We start from the raw sequence: 24,887 nt of genomic DNA on the forward strand, positions 1-24,887 counted from the left end.
TCTCAGAGACCAAGCTAAACCCTCAACCCCATTAACATTTCAGCTCATTATTGTTTGATTGGGATTATAATAAAACACAGGCCTCAATCCTAGTGTCTGATTGGCTTTGTGCCCCCCCACACACACACACACACACACACTTAGTCCCCCCCACCGGAAAAAACGAAAGGTTTTTATTGTTATTGCTCTCAATAGAGGGCTCTTTCATGTTTGTCTGAAGGAGAGTGGGGAATTTGGTGTCTCTCACTCAGCTACACATGGGCATCAACAATTCTCTCCACCCCCCAACCAGCTTGCTATGAACACTGCGCTTCCTTCCACACTGGCACAGTGAACCCTGCACTCCGCCGTCAGTGTGCGCAAACACTGGGCATCACGTCAAAATACCCACCAGCCCCCATCAACCCTCCTCTCACATGAGCATTTGTTAAAAATAACCTATGACCAAAGCCAGCCAAGCCAATGGGCCAATGCAATAATAAACGTGAACACAGATCACACGAGGAACAGCCTGGACAATGACAGATAATTAAGTGGTTTGATCATATCTCATTTCGGCAATGATGACTTAGGCGTACATTGTGTGGCTTGCGCACTGATTCTAGTCTTAGATATTGACTACACCAGGTGTTGGCCGGGGTAGGCCGTCTTCGTAAATAAGAATGTGTTCTTAACTGACTTGTCTAGTTAAATAAAGGTGACATAAAAAATGAAGATGTAGGCTACCTACCACCGCAGTTCACCCACTAGCAGGGCTAGTCTGGATCTGGGTTGCACTGCCAAGACATGAATCCAAAATGCTATTGATTTGTTTTTCGCTTTTAACGGCTGAATTAATTAGTTATTAGAAAACAATATGCTGTACCATAGTAGTATGGAACATAATGTCAAGCGTGTTTACTTGAATGCAACTACAGGCCATTGAGGTACAATATAATTACAGAAGCATTTTGAAAACCTATTAGTGTGTTTTTGTATTTGATAAATATCCAGTTAGTAATTACATCTTAATATGTAATAATTAGGAAACGAGCTAATAGCCTATGCCTTATTCTATCCATTTCAAATCCACTCTTCCTGCACTGACAAAAAATGTAATTCAAAAATAATATTGAGTCACACACTGACATATTTACAGATAGGCTGCTGCTAGAGCATATGGGACACACCGAATTAACATCAATAAGGTGTATATAAACCTACTGTATATTTGCCAATCTGACATCGGTCTACGATGCACAAATTCCCAGGCGGCGGGTGCAAGACAAGACCCGACCCGACCACAAAACGGCCTGGACATTGACAGTCACATTAGCTACCTGCATTACCCACGTTCAGAATTAACCATAAGCTTACGGTATTTATAGCATCCACTTGCGCTGTCACCAAAATAACAACCCGGGCTGCAAGCTTTCAAAAGCGGCTCTGTAGCAAAAGGGCATTTAAAGCTCCCCAGCAACAACACACCACACGGACACCGACCCCTCTATACCGGCTCAATGAGTAGCTACAAACTGGCTTTACCTCCCAATCCTTCAGCAGATTCTTGAACACATCTCTCCCATTCGGCAGAGGCCTTTGATTGTTGCAGTTACTGTTAATGTTATTAATGATAGGTACCTCCATTTCGTCCGCCTGCATCTTTCTGTATCGGTTCGTTCACTTTCTCTGCAGCTCGTGCATTCCGGTAAGGCTCTCGAGCCTGTCAAATTGTAACAGATTTCAGTATTCCAAGTTCAGAAAATCCGTCCCCGTCTGTGTGATTGGTTGACTGGACGCCAGAGAGGGCGGGGTTAACTTCTACTGTAAATGGTGACTGGCGGGTTGGTCTTGCCCACGAGTGAATCAGTGGGGTAGATGATGCGAGTGATCTAATGCGGTCAATGAATTGGTGCTGATGCTGAGCATTCCATAATGGCACCTGCATGAGAAACATTGTCCGTTTCTGTGGATTGCATGAAACATGTGCTATTATAACAAAGTACTGATAGGCCATTCACTTGCATCTATTGCTTGAATGTAACCACACCGTGTTCACACAGCTGTGTGATCCATCTTGATCTGTCAGAATGACTGGAATGTGCATATGTTATCTGTCACATCGTGATTTCCTCCACACTTTAGTCAGAGCGGGTATTTCAATCAATCCAAGACCTGAGACGAGACACGAAACTTATGAGTCAATAAAATGATGTCACACCGAGAGAGTAACAAAGCAGCTTACACTAATCAAGAGCTTGATGACTATTTCGTCAAATCAGGTATGTTACTGCTGGGCCAGAACAAAAGCCTGCACACCCTGTCAGGGCTTCCAGGATCATGATTGAAGAACACTGCTCTAGAGGGAATTTAATATTCCCCCCAAAACATCCATTCCTTGAGGCAAGCTGTCACATTGAGTGTTGGTAATGTAGGGATCGATAGACGAGACCGAGACCACTCAACAGTCACTCTCATCCCACCACCGCCACAGTGAACGGAGTGAATTATTGATTAGTGACTGTAGCAGGAGGCTGCTTGGTGTAGATCGCCTGGCTCCCCTCTCAGCCCCCCGCAACAACCCCTGGCTGAGAAAAGCACTTAACATGATCTGATTGGAGTGTACAGTTTAATGAAAGCGCAAAGGTCATATCTCTTTCACGGACGTGAACTTGACGCATGGTGGCTGGTTGGGTGCGAGGGTGTTTAATACTGTGTGCAGGGATTTATGAATGAGGAACGCTGGTCAAAACAAACATGATTATGGTGTGAAAGACCTGTGTTCATGTTATTCTGTTAAATCCACCTTAATGGTGTTACTATTTTTTTTTTTTAATCTGCGTTGTTGGTAAATAACTCATACGTAAGCATTTCACTGTAAAGTCCACACCTTTTTTGTATTTGGCGCATGTGACAAATACATTTGATTTCATATGGTTAATATTGGTGGCTGTTAGGGACCAAAACAACAGTTTAATAATGAATGATTTAACTTGCGTTTTTGCCATTGTGTGACAACTCTTTCACAAGAACTGAATGCAATTGATGTGTGTGTGTAGCATGAACGGGATAATAGGCAGTCAACATCTGATTGTGTGTGTGCCTCAGAGTGTCTGTAGCAGAGTGGGTGCACTCTGATTAGGTCACTCACGACAACTCTTGACTGAGTGGCAACAACAGCTGCTTTCGACTGCTCGAGACACACCCAGTGTCACCCCCCCCCCAATCACTGTGTCATCTGGCAACACAGTAATCAATTTAATCTGAGCGCAGAGCCCAATTACAACCCCATGACTGAGTAAGTATCCAAATTTATAAGTTCTGAGAACATAATTAAAATGGACACAGAATATATCGTTTGTTGAGTCACTGAATAACCCGTGTTAATGTTACAAGCATGTTCTTTCACAATTTAACTGCAGTCATAAATAAGTCTTATAGGACACATGGCTTGTTAATACCATTGAGGGGACATAACCTAAAGCCATCCTGATAAACTCGGCCAAACACTGGTACCAGCACCTAGTGATCAAATCATCCAAGAGGTAGTGAAACGCCCTAGTTCACAATCATACTTTGTTTCTAGCACTTCGCATAACATCCTCTGTTCCTCTCTCAAGTGGTGTCATTATTGATGTCTGTCATTCTTTGAACTCAAGGTCATGGGAAATCAGTTTACACAGGCAGCCCGATACTGATCTTTTGTCCAATAATTGGCAAAAGACCTGATCGGTTAAAAGCATTTAGTGGTAAAAGATCAGAATTGGGCTGCCTGTGTAAACCAGCCATAGATGCCTAATAGGCATTGGTGGCAATCTGTCTATCTAAATGTAGGTATATTCAAGGAAATACACAAAAATGAATACAAATACAGCACATAGACGACAAAGGTTGATACAATATTTTACATTTTTATTCTTTAAGATTACAGATGTATTATTGCTCATCTATCATTATCACTTGCAATGTTTAAACATCGTTTCGACAACTTAAAAATTTGAGAAGAATTTTCCATTTGTACTGACTGAGGATTTACAACAATAAATACAAGAGTTGATATGCTGTAATTCCTATACTTTTGAGTTAACCATACAAGATGCTGGCGTTAACCCTGCCCATGTGATGCAGCTATTGGACCGACTAATGCTCTTTCACCCCGGGAACGCACAGGCTATGATCCTGAGACAACTGCATCGAAGCAACCATGTCCTAACAACAAATGACCCACACACACACACACACACACACACACACACACACGGGTAATGTTCTAAAAGTCAGACAAACAGACATATGAGTAGTATGGATGGTCACACAGACGGGGTCTCTGATTTGTATGGTTATTATGGAGGCTGGTGGGGCATAAATGCACAAATGGTAGCTCACAAGTATGACATGAACACAGTGACAGTTTAGAATGTCGGATTGGGAGCATATGGGCGTATATTCTCATGGATTTAGTTCATTCTATGCCATGTATATAAAAAAGAAAAGAAAAGCTGGATTCTCCCCTCTGGCTTGTACTATGGGCTTTTGGTTCAGGGGAAAACTTTAACAGCTGGGAATCGAAAAGTTCATCTAAAATGTTGAGTAAATGAAGTCGGACTAATAATCGTACCAGAGGACGTTTGGCCCTCAACAGAAAACCTCAGCAAACTAACGATGACACCAAATCTTGGACATTTATAAAAAGGTGACTATTACCCTTTTGTCATAAAAAGATAAGAAATTAGAACAACGAGGTAAACTGAAGCCTGAAGAGGTGACATTTTTTTTATTTTTAGAACTGTGTGAAATGTAGGTCCCCAACTAACTACAAGCATTATGTAATGATCCAGTCATCAAGCTATAGCCTCACTGCAGTTAAACACAACTAACCCCTGACAACGGCTGTGTGTACCAATTGGTTTTGGGAGCTGTAAGTACTATACAGATTTGCTTACTTATTGAGGACTCGGCCAAAGAAACAAGTACCAGCCTGGCTGTACATTCTGCATCTCACTGAAATAGTCTGTCACAGCATTCAAAAAAATCATCCAGAACATGTATCACATTTATCATATAACATTTAATTGCTTATCTTTAGAATGAAACAGATGTTTAATTTCAAAAAAGGTAAGATATTAGATGGGTGGAGGAAAGATAGAAAAATCGACATTTCTACATAAATATCTAAATATATCCCCTTGTAATGATCTCCCATACCTGTCATGCCTCTAATTAAGCAATAAAGCACGAGGGTGTTTGTGGTATATGGCCAATATATCACTGCTAAGGGCTGTTCTCATGTACGACGCCGTGGTTTATTTGTCATACAGCACAAACCCCCGAGGTGCCTTATTGCTATTATAAACTGGCTACCAACGTAATTAGAACAGTAAAAATAGATGTTTTGTCATGGTGGTATAAGGTCTAATATACCACGGCTTTCAGCCAATCAGCATTCAGGGCTCGAATGACCCGGTTTATAATTCAGGATAATGCTTTGAAAGGAGAATCTAGCTCCGGACATCGTGGATGTCATAAACTCTGGTTTTGCGGAATACTTTTCATATAACTTCAACACTAGCATCATCGTGAGAGCAGTGTGGGAGCTGAGGAACAACATTTATTATTGAGTGACTGTTGGACAGGCAGCTGAGATGGATTCCCTGTGTTTGAGTGATTGGTTGAGACCTCCCTCTCCCACCTATCACAGGGAAAGAACCCGGCCCCACGCCTGTGTCGGTCCAGTTTGATTGAGGGAGAAGGACAATCAACGCATTAAAACATACCTAAAAACAAGACAACGAAAAAATCTGAATCAAATGATCAAATGAAAGACAGGATATGATTGGACCCAATGACCCCCCCCCCCCCCACCCCCACCTCTTCATCTAATCCCTTTCAATTTATCATTGAAAACAAAACACAAATCAAGAGTAGGAAAAGACAGACAACAGGACATGAACCACATGTCCATCACTAAATCTTCAGAGGTCATCGTTCAGATTTTTTGTTGTTGTACATTTCAGTTTTCTTTTGTTTTTCTTCATCAATAGTTTCTCCATCTTTAGCTTTTAAACGAACAATAAAAAGATCTCGCAAGGGAGCTTTTACGTACGACTGACTGACACACAAGTAGCTAAGAGAAAACCAAATGGTGGAAACTCCAGGAGACGCTAGCTAAGGAGCGCAAAATGGCAGGAGCAGCTCAAAAAAAGGTTAGTTACACTATTCTAGCGTAAATAAATAAACACTGCCAAAGCGCAGGTAAAGCCACGCCCTCCACTCTGACCAATAAGCACAGAGCTCCTCCTCTCGCCTTTCTTCTGGGTTCTGTACGATTTATGGAGCCTTGGTATTTTCTTCATTTCAGAGTTGGTTTAATACCTTGGGGAGGGAAAAAAATTGTCAAATCATGTCGTTACTGTTATGTAACGTAGAAAGATTGTTCCATTCTTCCCAGCAGCATAGCAGTCTCACGGTGCTTCTACATCTACATCGCTTGATGTTTGGGGTTTTAGGCTGGGTTTCTGTATAAGCACTTTTATAAAGGGCTTTATAAATACATTTGATTGATTCATTGACTTCTAATTATAACTCTGATACACTGTATTTATAGCATCACACACCAGAGTAATATAAGGCCATGAAACATGTAGACAAAACACCTGCTCTTTCCATGACATAGACTGACCAGGTGAATCTTGGTTAATCTTTTGTTAAATCCACAACCAGTGTAGATGAAGGATTTTTAAGCCTTGAGACAATTGAGACATGGATTGTGCATGTCTGCCATTCAGAGGGGGATTTTCATGCTCAACAGTTTCCCGTGTGTATCAAGAATGATCCACCACCCAAAGGACTTCCAGCCAACTTGACACAACTGTGGGAAGCATCGAGTCAGCATGGGCCAGCATCCCTGTGGAACGCTTTCGAACACCTTGCTGCAACTCAATATTAACAAGGTGTTCATAATGTTTGGTATAGTCAGTGTATGTGACATACAATGTTAGCAGGCAATCTAAGCATTCAGGCGTTAATGTTTACCTGTAGTAGTTTGGCTTGAAGGGCCCGTTCTTGTTCAAGCCCAGGTACTTGGCCTGCTCGTCACTCAGCTCTGTGAGGTGGGCATCGAACGTAGGCAGGTGAAGACTGGCCACATATTCATCTGGAGTGATACAGAAGGAGGGAGTGGGGGGGGTCGAGAGAGAGAAAAAAGAGCCAGAGAAAGATAGAGACAAAGAGAACGAGTGAGAGCGCTAAGTTACTCTAGCTAGCAAGGACACAGGGCTGTTGGCTATTTACTAATGCATTTGTTTGTGATGAGAACATTGGGGCTCCGTCTCGGTCTCTCCCTCCCTCCGTCAGTGATGGTGCAGTGAGCTTAGCAGCAGGCTCTGACAGGCTGACCTATATTGAGCCTCGTTTTTACTCTAGATGCTAGGGGGGGTGGGGGGCGGGGGTGCAGAGACCCGGCTACGCTGTCAGCTGCAGTCACACACACCAACGCATGCACACTCAGGCTTTCAATGAGATGTACTCTACTGTGAATGAAGCACACCCAGACACACACCCCTTCTCTCCAAATAGAAGGCATTCTACCATGATTTACATATTTTCCTAGTAAGCGCCATGGCTGTAAACGAATAGGACAAATGACTAAACACCACATACACACCCTGATACACAAACACCCAGTGTTCGTTTGGTATCATGACATGGAACATCTATAACCCAATCCAAGACATGGCTGCAGGGGAGGAGTTCCTACCATCTTTATCCCCATCCTGGATATCTCGTGCTCCTCTTTGCTGAGTTGAGTCTTTGTTGTGCATTCTGGCTGATCCCCCTTTCAACTCAACGTTTTCTCCTAAAAGGCTTTTGTCAGAGGTTCAGACAGGCGGACGGGTGCTGTCAGGTCGCTACCGGCTGAGGCCTGAGCGAATAAGGATTAGGGAGCGTGTGTGTGTGTGTGCGCGCGAGAGACCGAGGACAGAGGAGGGATGAAGGGGTGTGTGTGTGTGTGTGTATGTGTGGACATGGAGCGCGGTCTCTTACCCATCTTCTTGGGCAGCAGGTAGACATCCTGTTTGTAGCGTCCCTCCGGGGCGTTGTACAGCTCTATCAGAGCCAGGGCCTGAGGTATGAGACAAGACCCGGATCGTCAATCCCACACATGGTGGTTACCACGGCAACGCCACGGTCGCTCTCATGACGGACGCGGGCCTGGCGCCAGCGGCAGAGCAATGGACGAGACCCTAATCTCTATGATTACTGTACGAAGTGGCACACACACACACACACACACCACACACACACACACACACTGATCCACCCCACTCACAAATCCCAAGCGCACACGGGCACGCACGGTACCTGAGTGGTGGCGGTGATGGACAGGACGAAGGTGGGGACCGTAGAGCAGCTCAGGTTCAGCAGACGACCCTGAGGACAGATAGAGACACATTGGGTTAACAACCAGTTAACAGCACACAGAATCAGGGATTCTATACCTCCGTGTCAATGATAAGATACTGTGTGTGTGTGTGTGTGTGGGTTTGACATCAAATATCAGAAAAAGTCCAAGGTCAGAATAACAGAAGTTGCCTGTTATCCCAGACAGATTTGGTGCACACAGACATGTAAAACAGAGAGAGAAAATGGGACAGGTACTGTTCCTGAGCGCAGACTGCTAACGAGGCATCGTTCACAGAGGAGGAGGAACTGATCCGCATTTACTACCGCTATCACACACTCATTAGTCACAGCGAAAGCCTGCAACAATGTTCTCGTTTCCCAGAGAGCTGCAACGTGTTGTGTCAGTACGCAGAAATGAAGCTTTGGTGGTGCTGCTTCCGTTTCGACTCCCCGTTTGCTGCGAGTAGCAGTAACAGTATAACGGGCGTACCGTTACTTTACGCAGTGTGCACACACTGCCTGGTGGAACTGAGACAGACCACACTTCCCTGTTCTGTCGAGAGTGGAGTGCGTCAGCAGAACAGAACACAGACTGCAGATGAGCTCTGCAGAACCAAACTAACAAAACAGACACTTCTCTTGGAAAAAAGCCTCTCGGATCGAGACAGCAGAGGAGAAGTGAGAGTGTCCAGGAGCGAGGATGGAGAGAATAGAGTCAAAAAGAGGGACGAGTGACAGGGGCAAACAAACAGCAGTGGAGGATTCTATTCTCTGATTAAAGCCTGGAGGAGATCAAACAGACAGACACACTGAAGCACCTGGCCAGCCTGTCTTTCTGCCTGGCTCGCTCTCAGCGGCTTCATTCTGTCAGAGACTGCTGCACAGACAGACAGACAGAGAGAGAGAGAGAGAGAGAGAGAGAGAGAGAGAGACTGCTGCACAGACCCACAGAGAGAGAGAGAGAGAGACTGCTGCACAGACCCACAGAGAGAGAGAGAGAGAGAGAGAGACTGCTGCACAGACCCACAGAGAGAGAGAGAGAGAGAGAGAGAGAGAGAGAGAGAGAGAGAGAGAGAGAGAGAGAGAGAGAGAGAGAGAGAGAGAGAGAGAGAGAGCACAGACCCACAGAGAGAGAGAGAGAGAGAGAGAGAGAGAGAGAGAGAGAGAGAGAGAGAGAGAGAGAGAGGGAGAGAGACAGACTGCTGCACAGACCCACAGACAGAGAGAGAGAGAGAGAGAGAGAGAGAGAGAGAGACTGCTGCACAGACCCAGAGAGAGAGAGAGAGAGAGAGAGAGAGAGAGGAGAGAGACAGACTGCTGCACAGACCCACAGACAGACAGAGAGAGAGACAGAGAGAGAGAGAGAGAGAGAGACAGAGAGACAGAGAGACAGAGAGACAGAGAGACAGAGAGAGAGAGAGAGAGAGAGAGAGAGAGAGAGAGAGAGAGAGAGAGACAGACTGCTGCACAGACCCACAGACAGAGAGAGAGAGAGAGAGAGAGAGAGAGAGAGACAGACAGACTGACAGACCGAGAGAGAGAGAGAGAGAGAGAGACAGAGACTGCTGCACAGACCCACAGAGAGAGAGAGAGAGAGAGAGAGAGAGAGAGAGAGAGAGAGAGACTGCTGCACAGACCCACAGAGAGAGAGAGAGAGAGAGAGAGAGAGAGAGAGAGAGAGAGAGACTGCTGCACAGACCCACGAGAGAGAGAGAGAGAGAGAGAGAGAGAGAGACTGCTGCACAGACCCACAGAGAGAGAGAGAGAGAGAGAGAGAGAGAGAGAGACTGCTGCACAGACCCACAGAGAGAGAGAGAGAGAGAGAGAGAGAGAGAGAGAGAGAGAGAGAGAGAGAGAGACTGCTGCACAGACCCAGAGAGAGAGAGAGAGAGAGAGAGAGAGAGAGAGAGAGAGAGACAGCTGCACAGACCCAGAGAGAGAGAGAGAGAGAGAGAGAGAGAGAGAGAGACAGAGACTGCTGCACAGACCCACAGAGAGAGAGAGAGAGAGAGAGAGAGAGACAGAGACTGCTGCACAGACCCACAGAGAGAGAGAGAGAGAGAGACAGAGACTGCTGCACAGACCCAGAGAGAGAGAGAGAGAGAGAGAGAGAGACAGAGACTGCTGCACAGACCCAGAGAGAGAGAGAGAGAGAGAGAGAGAGAGAGACAGAGACTGCTGCACAGACCTAGAGAGAGAGAGAGAGACAGAGACAGAGACAGAGACAGAGAGAGAGAGAGACAGAGACTGCTGCACAGACCCACAGAGAGAGAGACAGAGAGAGAGAGAGAGAGGGAGAGAGACAGAGACTGCTGCACAGACCCACAGAGAGAGGGAGAGAGACAGAGACTGCTGCACAGACCCACAGAGAGAGAGAGAGAGAGAGAGAGAGAGAGAGAGAGAGACAGAGAGTGCTGCACAGACACACAGAGTGCCTTAGTTTGCTATAAGAGAGGGAGTGCTGTACACACACACAGAGAGAGAGAGAGACAGAGACAGAGAGAGACTGCTGCACAGACCCACAGAGTGCCTCCACAGAGTTTGCTATGAGAGAGGGAGTGCTGTGCACACACACACACAGACAGACAGAGTTTGAGACAGAGACTGCTGCACAGACCCACAGAGTGCCACAGTTTACTATGGGAGAGGGAGTGCTGTGCTGTACACACACACACACACACACACACACACACACACACACACACACACACACACACACAGCGAGAGCGAGCGAGACAGAGGGCGAGACAGAGGGCGAGAGACCGAGACAGCGAGAGACCGAGACAGCGAGAGACCGAGACAGCGAGAGACCGAGACAGCGAGACAGAGAGAGACAGAGACAGACAGACAGAGAGACAAAGAGACCGAGAGAGAGAGACTATGGATCAGTTAAGCCCAGTTATTCGGAAGTGGGGAGGATTTATAGATCCGATCATTGACACTTGTGACTGAGCAGTGATTTGAGGCAGTCGTCAAGGAGAGCCTCATACTAAGGTGACGAGGATGATGGTAGATCACCTCAGCCAGCAACACTATCCGCTTGCCGTCGGGCCAGATGACGTGGTCCACCTGTGACCTCACCCTCTCCCAGGTCAGCTCCGGGGTCCGCAGGCTCGCCTGGAGGAGAGGACAACAAAACAGACAGGAAACAGTTTCCACGAGAGCAGTTTCACTATGACAACCAGGGCCTAAATGAACGTTGGTATTGGTGGGTAAAGATGTCCATTTCACCAGCTACGTTGGCGGGTGCTCATTTGCGAATAAAAAAAAGAGTTCGAAGTCTAGTATGAGCTCATGTATAGCTAAACAAATGTTGCAGTGGCTGTTTTCAAAGCATTTCTGTCGTTTTGTTTCATAGATGGCAGCTAATCACACAAAGAACTACAAATCCTATAATATCCCACCTGGCGACAAGTGCAGGAACACCGCCTGGCTGGGGAGCTGTGTGCATGGTGCTGAAGACTCGTTTTAGAACCGGTGCAACACAAATATATAAGGTGGTCTAATTGTAAAAAAATAAATAATAATAATGTTAGCCCTTTTTTTGCCCCAATTTTGTGCTATCCAAATTGGTAGTTACAGTCTTGTCTCATTGCTGCAGCTCCCCTACGGGCTTGGGAGAGGCGAAGGTCGAGAGCCGTGCATCCTCCAAAACACAACCCTGCCAAGCCGCACTGTTTCTTGACACTGCTCGCTAAACCCAAAAGCCAGCCGCACCAATGTGTCGGAGGAAACACTGTCCAGCTGGTCGACCGAGGTCAGCTTGCAGGCGCCCGGACCGCCACAAGGAGTCACGAGAGCGCGACGGGACAAGGAAATCCCGGCTGGTCAAACCCTCTCCCAACCCAGATGATGCTGAGCCAGTCGGGAAGACAAAGTTGGTCTAATTTACTTGAAAGTATAAAGTGAGAGATTGTCCTTGTGTTTCTTGGCTATTTACATTGTTTTGTTCACAAGCTCGGTTGTTTTTCAATGTGAGAGTTTGCTTCAACTGCTAGCAAAGACATCGGCTGCTAGTCAGATTCTCTAGATCACAGGCACACCGTCGCTGATGAGTCCGGCTGCTCGACTCCAGAGGCGCATTACCCTCATTGCCACGGTAACCTCCCGCCCTTAAAGGGGCAGCTGAACATTTTTGTCTCAGAGATATTTTGGTTAAAAGTTAAATAACATTGAGTAATATACCACTTCACTTCTTACTAGTAATACAGTGTGCTCATCCGTTTTGAAAAAATTATTATGGTGAAAAAATCTGAGTGTCTGGTAGATTTTTAAATTTAAAAAAGTTAGTTTCAGGCCCTGATGACAACAGTCTCTACGAAAATGGTTTCACTCTGACCCTGGGATGTCACCGTAACAGTATTAACTGACAGGCATAGGCCACGGCAAGCCAGCCCGTAACTATGACAACGTCAGGTCAGGGACGTTGTTGTATCACAGCTTCCCCCACAGTGACAATAATGTGACAAGCATTGGTGACAGCAGTGTCTTCCACCCACACGATCAGTTAAGCTGTCGCAGTCACAATAACACACCCACGTACATTCAAACCCCCACACAAATATGCACACACACTCGCTCGCGCACACACTCGCTCGCGCACACGCTTGACTCACCACGTCGATCTCGGTGTTCGAGTGTCCCATGTTACAGACGATACAGCCGTTCTTCATACGGTCCAGGTACTCTCTCACCACCACGTTCTTATTTCCTGGAGGAGAGGGAACATCATAAACATACCATCAATTTGACACTCATCACGTTCACTACGGTACACTGAAACGTCAGAGAAATTCACAAGTGGGCAGAGGAGAGAGGTGAACACTACCAGTAACTCCTGCTAGGTCGATACATGCTGAATGATGTTTAGATCACTTCAAAAAAGGAATCATGTTGCTGTCTACACTACACAAATGATGCTTGGAATAAATCTCCTGTAAAAGATTTAAAAAATAAATCTACTCAAAATAGCACCCCACATCCACTCTCCACATAGACCTACTGTATGAATTCGTGTCCAAATGGCATTGCACACCACTAAGTCGGAGTGTGTGCACACTCATGTGAGTGATTACTGCCGTCTGTCCCTTTTCAATTAACGTGGGTGAGGAACTGCAGCTTGTCAATAGGCTTCATGCTTAATTGACTAGGGAGGCATGCAGTTTGTCAATAGGCTTCATGCTTAATTGACTAGGGAGGCATGCAGTTTGTCAATAGGCTTCATGCTTAATTGACTAGGGAGGCATGCAGTTTGTCAATAGGCTTCATGCTTAATTGACTAGGGAGGCATGCAGTTTGTCAATAGGCTTCATGCTTAATTGACTAGGGAGGCATGCAGTTTGTCAATAGGCTTCATGCTTAATTGACTAGGGAGGCATGCAAGCTTGTCAATAGGCTTCATGCTTAATTGACTAGGGAGGCATGCAGTTTGTCAATAGGCTTCATGCTTAATTGACTAGGGAGGCATGCAGTTTGTCAATAGGCTTCATGCTTAATTGACTAGGGAGGCATGCAGTTTGTCAATAGGCTTCATGCTTAATTGACTAGGGAGGCATGCAGTTTGTCAATAGGCTTCATGCTTAATTGACTAGGGAGGCATGCAGTTTGTCAATAGGCTTCATGCTTAATTGACTAGGGAGGCATGCAGTTTGTCAATAGGCTTCATGCTTAATTGACTAGGGAGGCATGCAGTTTGTCAATAGGCTTCATGCTTAATTGACTAGGGAGGCATGCAGTTTGTCAATAGGCTTCATGCTTAATTGACTAGGGAGGCATGCAGTTTGTCAATAGGCTTCATGCTTAATTGACTAGGGAGGCATGCAGTTTGTCAATAGGCTTCATGCTTAATTGACTAGGGAGGCATGCAGTTTGTCAATAGGCTTCATGCTTAATTGACTAGGGAGGCATGCAGTTTGTCAATAGGCTTCATGCTTAATTGACTAGGGAGGCATGCAGTTTGTCAATAGGCTTCATGCTTAATTGACTAGGGAGGCATGCAGTTTGTCAATATGCTTCATGCTTAATTGACTAGGGAGGCATGCAGCTTGTCAATAGGCTTCATGCTTAATTGACTAGGGAGGCATGCAGTTTGTCAATAGGCTTCATGCTTAATTGACTAGGGAGGCATGCAGTTTATCAATAGGCTTCATGCTTAATTGACTAGGGAGGCATGCAGTTTGTCGCAATGAACTCTTCACTCTGAATGTGGAGCGCAAACGGACATGGCTGCCAGGTCGGAGTGATTGAGACGACTTCTGTAATGTCTCAAGTGGTCACCAACCCTGATCACTTGATCATCGGAGTCAAAATGCAAGCCAGTATTATTTTAAAAAACAAAAACATTTTGAAGTCATATTTTAAAAAATTAAAAAAATTAAGCCTACTCAACATTAACCAATTAAAAACATTTCTGTAGTAATGAGGTTTGTGGAGTAGGTTATAGGCCGAATACATTATCACTGCATATTGGCGATTGTTGAATTGCCCTGCCAATGCTGTTCTTCTCAGATCATTTTGAAATAATATTTACAAATTGTAGGTGCATGGCCACACTGGTAATAGATCATTTGTTGTACTATAGATCATTTGTTGTTAGGAAAAGAACTGGACTGACGACCTGCATCTGATGGTCAGTCTGGGGGGGGAGCAGTGGTGAGGCTGCCTCTCACCCGACTCAACATCCCTCCACTTTCCCTCCTCTGAGAAAAGGGGACAGCTGAGGACGCAACTCAACGTCGCGCTGCATTATATCTGCCTCATGCACCAATTCATGTCGTTACTCCTATGACCAGATAAAGTGAAATATTCCTCGATATAAAAAAAATGACACGCCGCTAATAACAACAGCGCAAGCTTATCGGAACACTTTGCTACTCATTCATTAAAAGCTGCAGTGCTGGTTGCAGCGTGAGTGGAAGTAGGGAGAATGTTCAAAACTTTTAGAATACATAAAAAGGGCAAAGTGTTGACAGGGTTGAATAACAACTTAAAACATACAGCTCTCTGCTGTATTCGTTGAGTCTCTCTCTAGTCATGGGTTTAAAAGTTTAGAAAGGCTTTTTTTTTTTTACAGTCTATGGCTCCAGGAAACTGCGCAGACACGGTGATCTGAGCCATCTGATTGCACCTATAGGCTTACCGCTTGCTTATTGATTTGCTCTCTGGGCCTTCTGGGTAAGGCAGAGTTCTACTTTCAGACACATGAAATGGGAACAGAATGGGAACAATTTTGCCTTCCCGGCACTAGGTCTGCTGAATCAAGTGCACCTGCCGCCAACAGCTCGAGATGATTTATAGGAACGCAAGGATTTCTCATAGTTTGTTTTACAGAAATGTTTGGTGACTAGGAATGCCTTGTTGATGGAGACGGACCGGTTGTTGACCACTGGTCAATACCCTACTACCTAGTCACCCTCTAGACTGCTGGGGGAGAGAGTGTGTGTGTGTGTGTGTGGTGTGTGAATAGAATGGTGCAGGCTGAATCAGTCAAGCGGTTAAAGCAGTAGGGAGAAGGTGGTTGTTGTTGCTGTGCCCATGCTGGAAAGGATGGGGGTATAGTGGTTCTCAACCACAAATGTGATTTTACAACGTGGCCATCTAGTGCTGACTGAGGGGACAAGGGAGAGGTGTTCACCTGTGCAAGTGATGACAATGTCCACTTGTCTGATCACTTCATTCAGCTTCACCAGTCTGAAGCCATCCATGCTGAACAGGGACGGGAAACAAACGCGTTACTTCCTCGTTCACCCTGCTGACATTGGCCGATCAGCTCATGTGCCATGCTCTGATTGGCTGAACTTACCAGGCCTGCAAGGCACAGATGGGGTCGATCTCTGTGACGTACACGATGGAGCCCATGGCCTTGAGAGCAGCACAGCAGCCCTTCCCCACCTATGGATACACAAATAAAACACACACATGAGTATAGGACTGAGGGAGGCTCTACTATAGACAAGGATGGTAAACAGTTTCCTCTGGTGGTCCATTTTGATATAATAAGGAGTTCAGATGGCCAGCAGCATCCCATCCTGCATCCCACTGCCGGCTTTCCTCTGAAGCTAAGCAGGATTGGTCCTGGTCGGTCGCTGGATGGGAGACCAGATGCTGCTGGAAGTGGAGTTGGCAGGCCAGTAGGATGCATTGGGGACATTTCCCTGTGTAGGGACCAGTCTTCCGGATGAGCCGTTAAACGGGCGTCCTGACTCTCTGTGGTCACTAAACATCCCATGGGATTTATCGTAAGAGTAGGGGTGTTAACCCCGGTGTCCTGGATAAAAATCTCAATCTGGCCCTCAGACCATCACGGCCACCTAATCAACCCCAGCTTCCGATTGGCTCATTCATCCCACCCCCTCGTCTCCCCTGTAACTCTTCCCCAGGTGGTTGCTGTAAATGAGAACGTGTTCTCAGTCAACTTACCTGTTATAATAAGGGTTCAAAAATGAGAAGTGCACCATATACAGTAGGGCTGGGAAATTCCAGGCACCTCATGACACAACGTTATCGCGGTGCTTAGGTGCCGATCCTATACGTATTACGGTTTGATGTTCCAAACATATTGCTCACCAAATCTCTGCTGCAGAGAGACGAGAGAGCGTGAGAAAGCTAGTTTTGATCAGTCAGGGAAATAAAAAAGTGCTGAAAACACATTGGCTCCATTTAAAAAGGAGAAAAACAGCAGAGTTTTGGTGCAGTTATTGTATTATTTTAGCGATACTTGGGACTCAAATATCAATTTAATATCGTCCACAAATAATATAGCGATATGCAACTATAGACCCCCCCCCCATCACTAATTCACAGTAGGTAAGACAAGACTTACCTCTCCATATCCACACACCACCACCTGCTTTCCCCCAAACATTACATCAGTGGTCCTCTTCAGACTGGAGGGAGAGCGAAGAAACACAAAATCACCAGCACTTAGCATGACAGACGTTTAAGTCTCCCACAAGAAGGAAGTAATGTTCCGCCGTGTCTCTGCTTTGAACAGAGTTGTCCTTACCCGTCCAGGATGGACTCCCTGCAGCAGTAGAGGTTGTCAAACTTCTGCTTGGTCACAGAGTCGTTGACATTCATGGCCGGGACACACAGCTTCCCCGCCTTGGACAGCTGGTACAGCCTACACAGAGAGCAGCAACAAGAGGGGAGCATCATTATAAAAGCAGTAAAAACTGACATTACCCGGTATGGCCACTAGATGGAGACATGTCCATAGAAGATAGACCAGCCACTTCGAAACAAAACCCCTGACGAAGGGGAAGCTTACTGGCAAAAAAAAAACACTTTTTTTCTTCTTCAGTCTAGACAATGAGTCAACGTATAATGAAGTCGCGTGCGAGCAGTGATCCACCCACCGGTGTACTCCAGTGACGCTCTCCTCCACGATGCCTTTGATCTTCTTGAACATGTTGGGGTATTTCTTATAGATCCAGTGGGTCAGGTCTCCGCCGTCATCCAGGATCTGGAACAGGGGGGACACAACGCGTGTCTTTCTGACTGATCGGGATAAACGACGACGCCATTCACACCGCAACAAATGTCTGCTACTGAGAGACGGCGTTTGACGGGGGGACAGACACGTACCATGTTGGGCTGCCAGCCCTCCAGGTTGACGCAGCGGTCGATGCACCACCAGAAGTCATCCTCCGACTCGCCCTTCCACGCGAACACAGAGAACCCTGAGAGAGAGAGATATATGATGGGCACTGAGAGAGCCAGCGGTCGTGAAACAGAAAGACGCTCAAATGAAGCGGCCCGGTTCACACTCACCTCCCTCGGCCAGAGCTGCCGCCACCTCGTTCTGAGTGGAGTAGATGTTACAGGCAGCCCACCTGCACTGAGCCCCCAGGGCAGTCAGTGTCTCCATCAACACCTGCGCGACACACACAGACCAGACCGCGCGTTCAGTTAGGATACAGACAACGGAGACGTTCGTGTTCAAAGAAAAGTCCTGCCGCTGAAAGAAGTGTACAGCTGGTTTAGGACGAGTAACATTCAGTATACCTGCGAGTCGTGGTTTTCTGAGCAGAAGCTGCAGACTCACAAGTGGACTGAGCGGTGGATGGTGGCGTGTGTGTGTGTGTGTGTGTGTAACTCACGGCTGTCTGAGCTGTGATGTGGGTGCAGCCCACTACTTTGGCTCCAGCCAGAGGCTTCTCTCCCTGGGCTCTCTTCCTCAGGGCCATGAGGGCTGGCATCTCTGTGTGGAGGAGACAACGTGTGAGGAGGGTATAGCGACTTATAAAAGTTGAAAGTGCTGTAGCCCGCAGTACAGACGTTAGGGCTGTCTGGGGTCAGCTGTACAGACAGAGTCAGAGCAATGCAGCTCGCCCCCCCGCGCTGTTGATCTCACAGGCTGGGAACATACGGCCACTGAGTACACGGCCCTGGAGGAGATGGGCCGTCAGCATGGCACACACACACACACATCCAACACAAAATCACACATGCTCTCACACCATCAGAGAATCACAGTCTCTCACGCACACATCTCGTTCCTAGCCCACCTTGCCACACATCGTCCCTAGCCCACCTTGCCACACATCGTCCCTTGCCCACCTTGCCACACATCGTCCCTTGCCCACCTTGCCACACAGCGTCCCTAGCCCACCTTGCCACACAGCGTCCCTAGCCCACCTTGCCACACATCGTCCCTAGCCCACCTTGCCACACATCGTCCCTAGCCCACCTTGCCACACATCGTCCCTAGCCCACCTTGCCACACATCGTCCCTAGCCCACCTTGCCACACATCGTCCCTAGCCCACCTTGCCACACATCATCCCTAGCCCACCTTGCCACACATCATCCCTAGCCCACCTTGCCACACATCGTCCCTAGCCCACCTTGCCACACATCGTCCCTAGCCCACCTTGCCACACATCGTCCCTAGCCCACCTTGCCACACATCATTCCTAGCCCACCTTGCCACACATCATTCCTAGCCCACCTTGCCACACATCATTCCTAGCCCACCTTGCTCAGCGATCTCGATCTCCCTGCGTCCGAAGTCGGCCTGCTTGATGTTCTTGATGCAGAAGTCTCCGTTGCCCTTGGAGTTCTTCTGCTGCTTGTCCCGAGGAGAAGTCTCATCGTCAGAGCTGTCCGTGTACGACGCAGCTAAAAGAGAGAGGGGTCAGAGGAGAGGGGTCAGGGGAGAAGTCTCGTCGTCAGAGCTGTCCGTGTACGACGCAGCTAAAAGAGAGAGGGGTCAGAGGAAAAGGGGTCAGAGGAGAGGGGTCAGAGGAGAAGTCTCATCGTCAGAGCTGTCCGTGTACGACGCAGCTAAAAGAGAGAGGGGTCAGAGGAGAGGGGTCAGAGGAGAAGTCTCATCGTCAGAGCTGTCCGTGTACGATGCAGCTAAAAGAGAGAGGGGTCAGAGGAAAAGGGGTCAGAGGAGAGGGGTCAGAGGAGAGGGGTCGTCGTCAGAGCTGTCCGTGTACGACGCAGCTAAAAGAGAGAGGGGTCAGTGGAGAGGGGTCAGAGAAGAGGGCACGGGCACGACAACACATCTACGCACAGTCAACAGCAGCACACTAGCTGCACGCGCGCCACACACTCACCACGTCCTCGGGATATAGACGTTAAACTAACAACACACGTAACATGACCAGACACTAGGCCACAATCTACTCTGACGTCCAAAACAACTGCATAGCTCACATGATGAGCTACATCTGGGGACTGAGCCCCAGGGCAGAATACACCTGCACAGCATGGCCGTCTACATGCTTGGTACGGTTTGATCCTAGCAGAAAGAACTTGGCTAGGTGAAGTGAACATCTGTGCCTCGCATGCTCCCTTAAAAGACCTCGTCTTGAAAAACAAGAAATATAGCGGCAATGGTACCGTTTGTCCATCTTGAGACGCCGTAGCCAGTGTACACTTCCTCAAAATAGTCTGAATTAGTCTAAGATGATTCAAGAAATCGGTCATTCATTTTGACGGTTTTTGCCGAGGAGATCTTAGTCGCGCAATTTGACATGAACTTTTGGTTAGATGCAGTATTTCTCAAGTGCAAAAATGTGCATGAAAACGAGTCGTATCTCGTCGAATGACCGCAAACACTTAATTGAAGAATCCCTACGGTTGAGCAATCACCGACGAAGGGCCGTAGACGTCGGCTACCGGACGCCAGCGTGGCTCGAGAAAAAAATGTGCGCGCGAACAACCAGGGGGGGGAAAAAACACACACAAAAAAAACAATGCTGAAGATGAATACAAAAACAAAATATCACAATATATTTACGAACTGTTTCGGATGGGAAGCATCAGGAATTACAGCTCTCTCACCGTGTGTGTGTGCGTTCAAGCCCCCGGGCTGGGACAATAAGGCTGGGACAGAGAGCACGTGAGAGAGAAAGAGAGAGAAGGGTCAGTGAAGACAGTCGGGACTCTCGCTCTGTTCACTCTTTCTTTCTGTGGGAATAGTTACAGCAACCACAGAGTTGAGGATTACAGTACAGGGGATCAGGAAAGAGAGGGAGAGCGGAAGAGAGAAAGAGGTGAGAGTATGAGGGGGGGCGCTTGGGTCGAAGCGGCCGGTGAGTGTCTGTGCGTGACATTCAAAAAGACGAGGGACAGCCAGGTAGGCTGAGAGTGACAGAAGTGGCAGAATGAGAGGCCAGTCACACCAGGGACGTGGCATTTCACACTTCTCTCCTGAGAAGAGACAAACATGTCTCCCTACCAGATTAACTCTGGTTGTAAAGCAAAGGGCCCTCCTCGTTCTGCTACAGAGCCATTCCCAACGCGTCAGTGGAAATGTCACCTCTCCTCTCCCTTTCTCCCTCCCCCTTCCTTTTTTTTCTCCCTCTCTCTTGAAAAGGGGCCTCCAGGAGCCCTGGGAACAACCAGGAGTGGGACAACCAGGTGACCATGACTACTAGTATCGTGGGAACGTTGCCTCTCCTCTAGCTTTCTCTCCCCCCCTGTCTTTTATGGGCCCCAACCTTACTTATTATTATTATTATTTAACAGCTTACACTGGCCTGCCTGCCCGGAAAAAAATACTGAGCTCAAATCTTCACAAGGACATTGGTGTGTGTGTGTGTGTGTGTGTGTCTGCAAGTCATTATTCACTGGAACACAGCATTAGAAACTAGAGAGAACACTAGCAGCTCTCTGTGGCCTGTATCGTCTCCTCGTAATCCAGTTATACGTTACGGAGAACAGTCCTGCTCCGTACCTGTCTGGGAATAGACTGGATACTGTACCTGTTCTGTGATTCCAGTTAGGCACAGGGGGTGTGGGGGCTTGTGAGTGTGTCAGATGTGAGTGCGCATGCCAGGTGTGTGTGAGTGTGAGTGTGAGTGTGAGTGTGTGTGCGTGTGTGTGTGTGTGTGTGTGTATATTCTCGGTACCTGAGCCGTAGCTGTCTGTGGAGGACTGGGAGATGGATCGGGACAGGGAGCGGCGGCCGATTTTGGTGGGACGTTTGTTGAACTCTTGTTTCTGGTCCGCAAACTGGATCTGCTGGCAGAGATGGGAGGAATGAGACCACAACGCCCACACAGGCACCAACGTTCCAGCCTCCAACACCCAGTCCAAAACAAAAAACTCCTTCCCCGATAAGACGTTTCCCTTTGTTGGCCCCCTGTGTATCCTGAAGGAAGTATCAGATGGGTATATCCTAAGCAATGAGATAACCGTAGCACTCAAGGCCTTGTAGCGTTTCCACCATTTATCCACATCGGGTTCTTGTAAGATCTATAAGGGGCATCAAGTGTCCACGGGTCAGGGGTCAGTGATTGATTTTGCACAACAGTTCATCCCTAAGGTCTGAATTGAGCCGAGTCAGCTCACAACGAGACTCTATTCACAGTGAACAACCACTGGTTTAAAAAAAAAACGCGATTTATCGCATTATGTAAGACCTACATGACCAGAGCCAGGGAGGCAGCTTTGGTTAGGATGGAATACGCTGCTGGTAATATTGACGGATTACTTACTGGTGCCATATAACAAGCAACGAGGACACAACTTAAATGGGAGAGGAAAAAATGGAATAAAATGATGTGACCATGATAAAAAAAAAATCTGTTCAAATCACCACAAATATGAGCCCGGGAGATTTCACAGATAAAAATAGGATTTTTACAGCACCAAAATAATAGAAAACCTTAACTACATTAACAGAAACATTTGTCTTTAATCCTATCCGGTTTTCCAACCACCTGGACTACACTGCAATGCGCGCAAACATTCAAGCTTCTCATTCGGAGTGCAAAAACAAAGCGTAAACAGTCGAACGAGTGTGTGTGCGCGCGCAAAAACGCTGACACAGGACACAGTCACTCTGAAATAAGCCCCCTCCCAGAGTGCCTGATGCACATCCAGAGTACGAGACGCGTCTGTTCACCTCTCCATACAGGAACTACGGCGTGACCACTGAAAGAGAGAGGGAGTGGGAGTGACTCATGGTTGTGCAATCTGAATGTGACACCACCAACCAGACAGATTGATTCTGAGTCACGAGGCAGACAAAGGTCTTGCATACTCACGATAGAGACCCCCCCCCAAAAAAAAGTATCCACTCGTGTCCCTCATCATGGCTTCCTTCCCCTTCGCTCAGAGGGAGAAGCATGGCTGGTGGTAATGGCTTCTGATTGGATCCACATTAGCTGTTGCAGAAGCAACCATGCAGGGTACTGACCAAATGTATATACACAGTCCTCAAAACATCTCTCGCTCTCCTTCTCCCTTACACACCCACAATACAGTGCTCGGACACAAGTCTGCGTCTGCCAACCAAATACATGCAAATCAAGTGGGAAAAGTCACCAGGCAATGAGGCCCAAGACAATGAGATCCACAAACGCCTGTACAAATACGTAGATTGAATTTCATTCATCTTCTACCGAAGCCTGTCAAGTCCCAACCTAATCCATCCTCCTCCTCCCATCTTACCTTTCTCCTACTGGGTTCACCTCCAGTGTCTTCATCCTTCTTCTTCGACAACATGACTCAGTGGACTGCTGTGAGGTGAGAAACTGTGTTTGGACTAGAGGGGGGTGGGCCTGGAAAACTAGCAGTTGTGGGCCTGGTCCATTTATACCCTCTCTTTACCAGGCAGCTTTACCCCCCGATCCAGCCCCAACTGGTCCGGACAGTCACCCATGTGCTGTGCCTCAGAAACAATGCAGAATTGTTCCCCACTTTTGTTTTTCCCTCTCCTCTCCCCTCTCTCTCTCTCCACTTGTTTAATTGTTAATTGTTCACAGGCTGGATTGGATTGGGGATTCTTTATCACGGCCAACAACTCTGTGACCCTGAATGGCTCTTGGCTGAGGGACTATTGAGGTCACCCACAGTAGACCGGTGGACCCAGGGAGAAATGGTAGGAAGGAGGATTGCAGGCGGTGTTACTTCAGAATCAGAGGGATCAAGACAGTGGGTTCTGCCAAGGAGAGACCCTGGGCTGCCACCACTGGGACAGACAATAGAGACTTTGTGTAAGTGATTAGGCCCATTTTGTTTGCGTGAGACCAAGATTGCTGAACTAGAAAACATTATAGACTAGAAGAAATATAGACGTACAGGATCTCTATGGTGGCAGTTTACAACAACCAATGCCCACTTGCCCAGCAGTGAGAGATCACAAAACATCAAAGGTTTGGCTTCATTTCTTACCAAAGATTTATCTGTCACATGGTTTAATCAAAGTTCAAACCAAAAGGTCAACGAGGGGCATCAGGAAACTGATTTCAAACTTGGCCATCCGACTTGGTCCTTATGCCAGATCGTCATGCTAGTGTGTGACGGAAACGGACTGCTTGGACATGTGCCTCCTGACCTTCTGAGTGTCCGGAGCAAACTTCTCTGCGACAGCCGACACACACACACACACACACACACACACACACACACACACACACACACACACACACACACACACACACACACACACACACACACACACACACACACACACACACACACACACACACACACACACACACACACACACGACATCTGGGTCTAAGAGGTTTCATAGGGCAGGAGGAGAGGACCCAGGGCCAGTAAACAAGGCATTGATCCAACAGTCTTAAATCGAGGCTTTAGACCTGGGCAAACAGACACAGTGGCTGACTGATGACACATTCCAGGAGAGCTAACTGTGTTGGTTATCAATAGGAGGTAAGAGTGCCAAGAACGAAGAATGCGGCAATTGATCATTTCCATTTCGTAATATGGCGTTAGACTAGGTCAGCACTGGAATAAAAAGGGAGGCTGACATGCATGATCACTGTTCGTACATTCAATGAACGCATGAGCAACCACAGGATTATGAATGAGCTCCATTCAGAATGCTGACATCCATCCACCTCTACATTGAAGAGACTGTTATTGCGAAGAATGTGAATGGATGTTACGCGACTCAAATCAACTCGTTTCCTCAAATGACCATATGTCGCTCTAAAAGCCTATCTGCGCTTGATCTGAAAATTTGGTTGGCGGCTTCGTACAGGGGGGTGTGATGTTATCGCGAAGCCTCCGGATGCA

General features: G+C 47.2%; 2 protein-coding genes across 6 annotated transcripts in view; both read right to left on the reverse strand.

Annotated features, from left to right (window-relative positions):
• Positions 1 to 1,742, reverse strand: part of LOC118365934 (striatin-interacting protein 1 homolog) — a 40,624-nt gene extending 38,882 nt beyond the window's left edge. The window contains exon 1 of one of the 3 annotated variants that reach the window (XM_052491854.1): positions 1,621 to 1,742. In XM_052491854.1, the coding sequence (XP_052347814.1) occupies positions 1,621 to 1,641 (21 nt within the window). In that variant the 5' untranslated portion in view covers positions 1,642 to 1,742. Of the gene's footprint in view, positions 1 to 1,524 lie in introns of all 3 variants that reach the window. The other 2 variants (XM_052491852.1, XM_052491853.1) reach the window with 2 other exon arrangements.
• Positions 1,743 to 3,869: 2,127 nt separating this feature from the next.
• The window catches only part of LOC118366207 (putative adenosylhomocysteinase 3), a 47,871-nt gene continuing 26,853 nt past the window's right edge, over positions 3,870 to 24,887 (reverse strand). Inside the window, exons 1-17 of one of the 3 annotated variants that reach the window (XM_035748698.2) lie at positions 23,292 to 23,446; positions 21,746 to 21,854; positions 19,359 to 19,502; positions 18,483 to 18,583; positions 18,154 to 18,256; positions 17,968 to 18,062; positions 17,739 to 17,845; positions 17,387 to 17,503; positions 17,204 to 17,267; positions 16,184 to 16,272; positions 16,016 to 16,086; positions 12,999 to 13,093; positions 11,401 to 11,499; positions 8,341 to 8,409; positions 8,023 to 8,101; positions 7,012 to 7,132; positions 3,870 to 6,351 (exon numbers count right to left, since the gene is read on the reverse strand). In XM_035748698.2, coding sequence (XP_035604591.1) covers positions 6,345 to 6,351; positions 7,012 to 7,132; positions 8,023 to 8,101; positions 8,341 to 8,409; positions 11,401 to 11,499; positions 12,999 to 13,093; positions 16,016 to 16,086; positions 16,184 to 16,272; positions 17,204 to 17,267; positions 17,387 to 17,503; positions 17,739 to 17,845; positions 17,968 to 18,062; positions 18,154 to 18,256; positions 18,483 to 18,583; positions 19,359 to 19,502; positions 21,746 to 21,854; positions 23,292 to 23,345 — 1,524 coding nt within the window. In that variant the 5' untranslated portion in view covers positions 23,346 to 23,446 and the 3' untranslated portion in view covers positions 3,870 to 6,344. Of the gene's footprint in view, positions 6,352 to 7,007; positions 7,133 to 8,022; positions 8,102 to 8,340; positions 8,410 to 11,400; positions 11,500 to 12,998; positions 13,094 to 16,015; positions 16,087 to 16,183; positions 16,273 to 17,203; positions 17,268 to 17,386; positions 17,504 to 17,738; positions 17,846 to 17,967; positions 18,063 to 18,153; positions 18,257 to 18,482; positions 18,584 to 19,358; positions 19,503 to 21,745; positions 21,855 to 23,291; positions 23,447 to 24,887 lie in introns of those variants that run through there. The other 2 variants (XM_035748696.2, XM_035748697.2) reach the window with 2 other exon arrangements.

Source organism: Oncorhynchus keta, chromosome 33 (genome assembly GCF_023373465.1).
Source record: "Oncorhynchus keta strain PuntledgeMale-10-30-2019 chromosome 33, Oket_V2, whole genome shotgun sequence".
Lineage (NCBI taxonomy): Eukaryota > Metazoa > Chordata > Actinopteri > Salmoniformes > Salmonidae > Oncorhynchus > Oncorhynchus keta.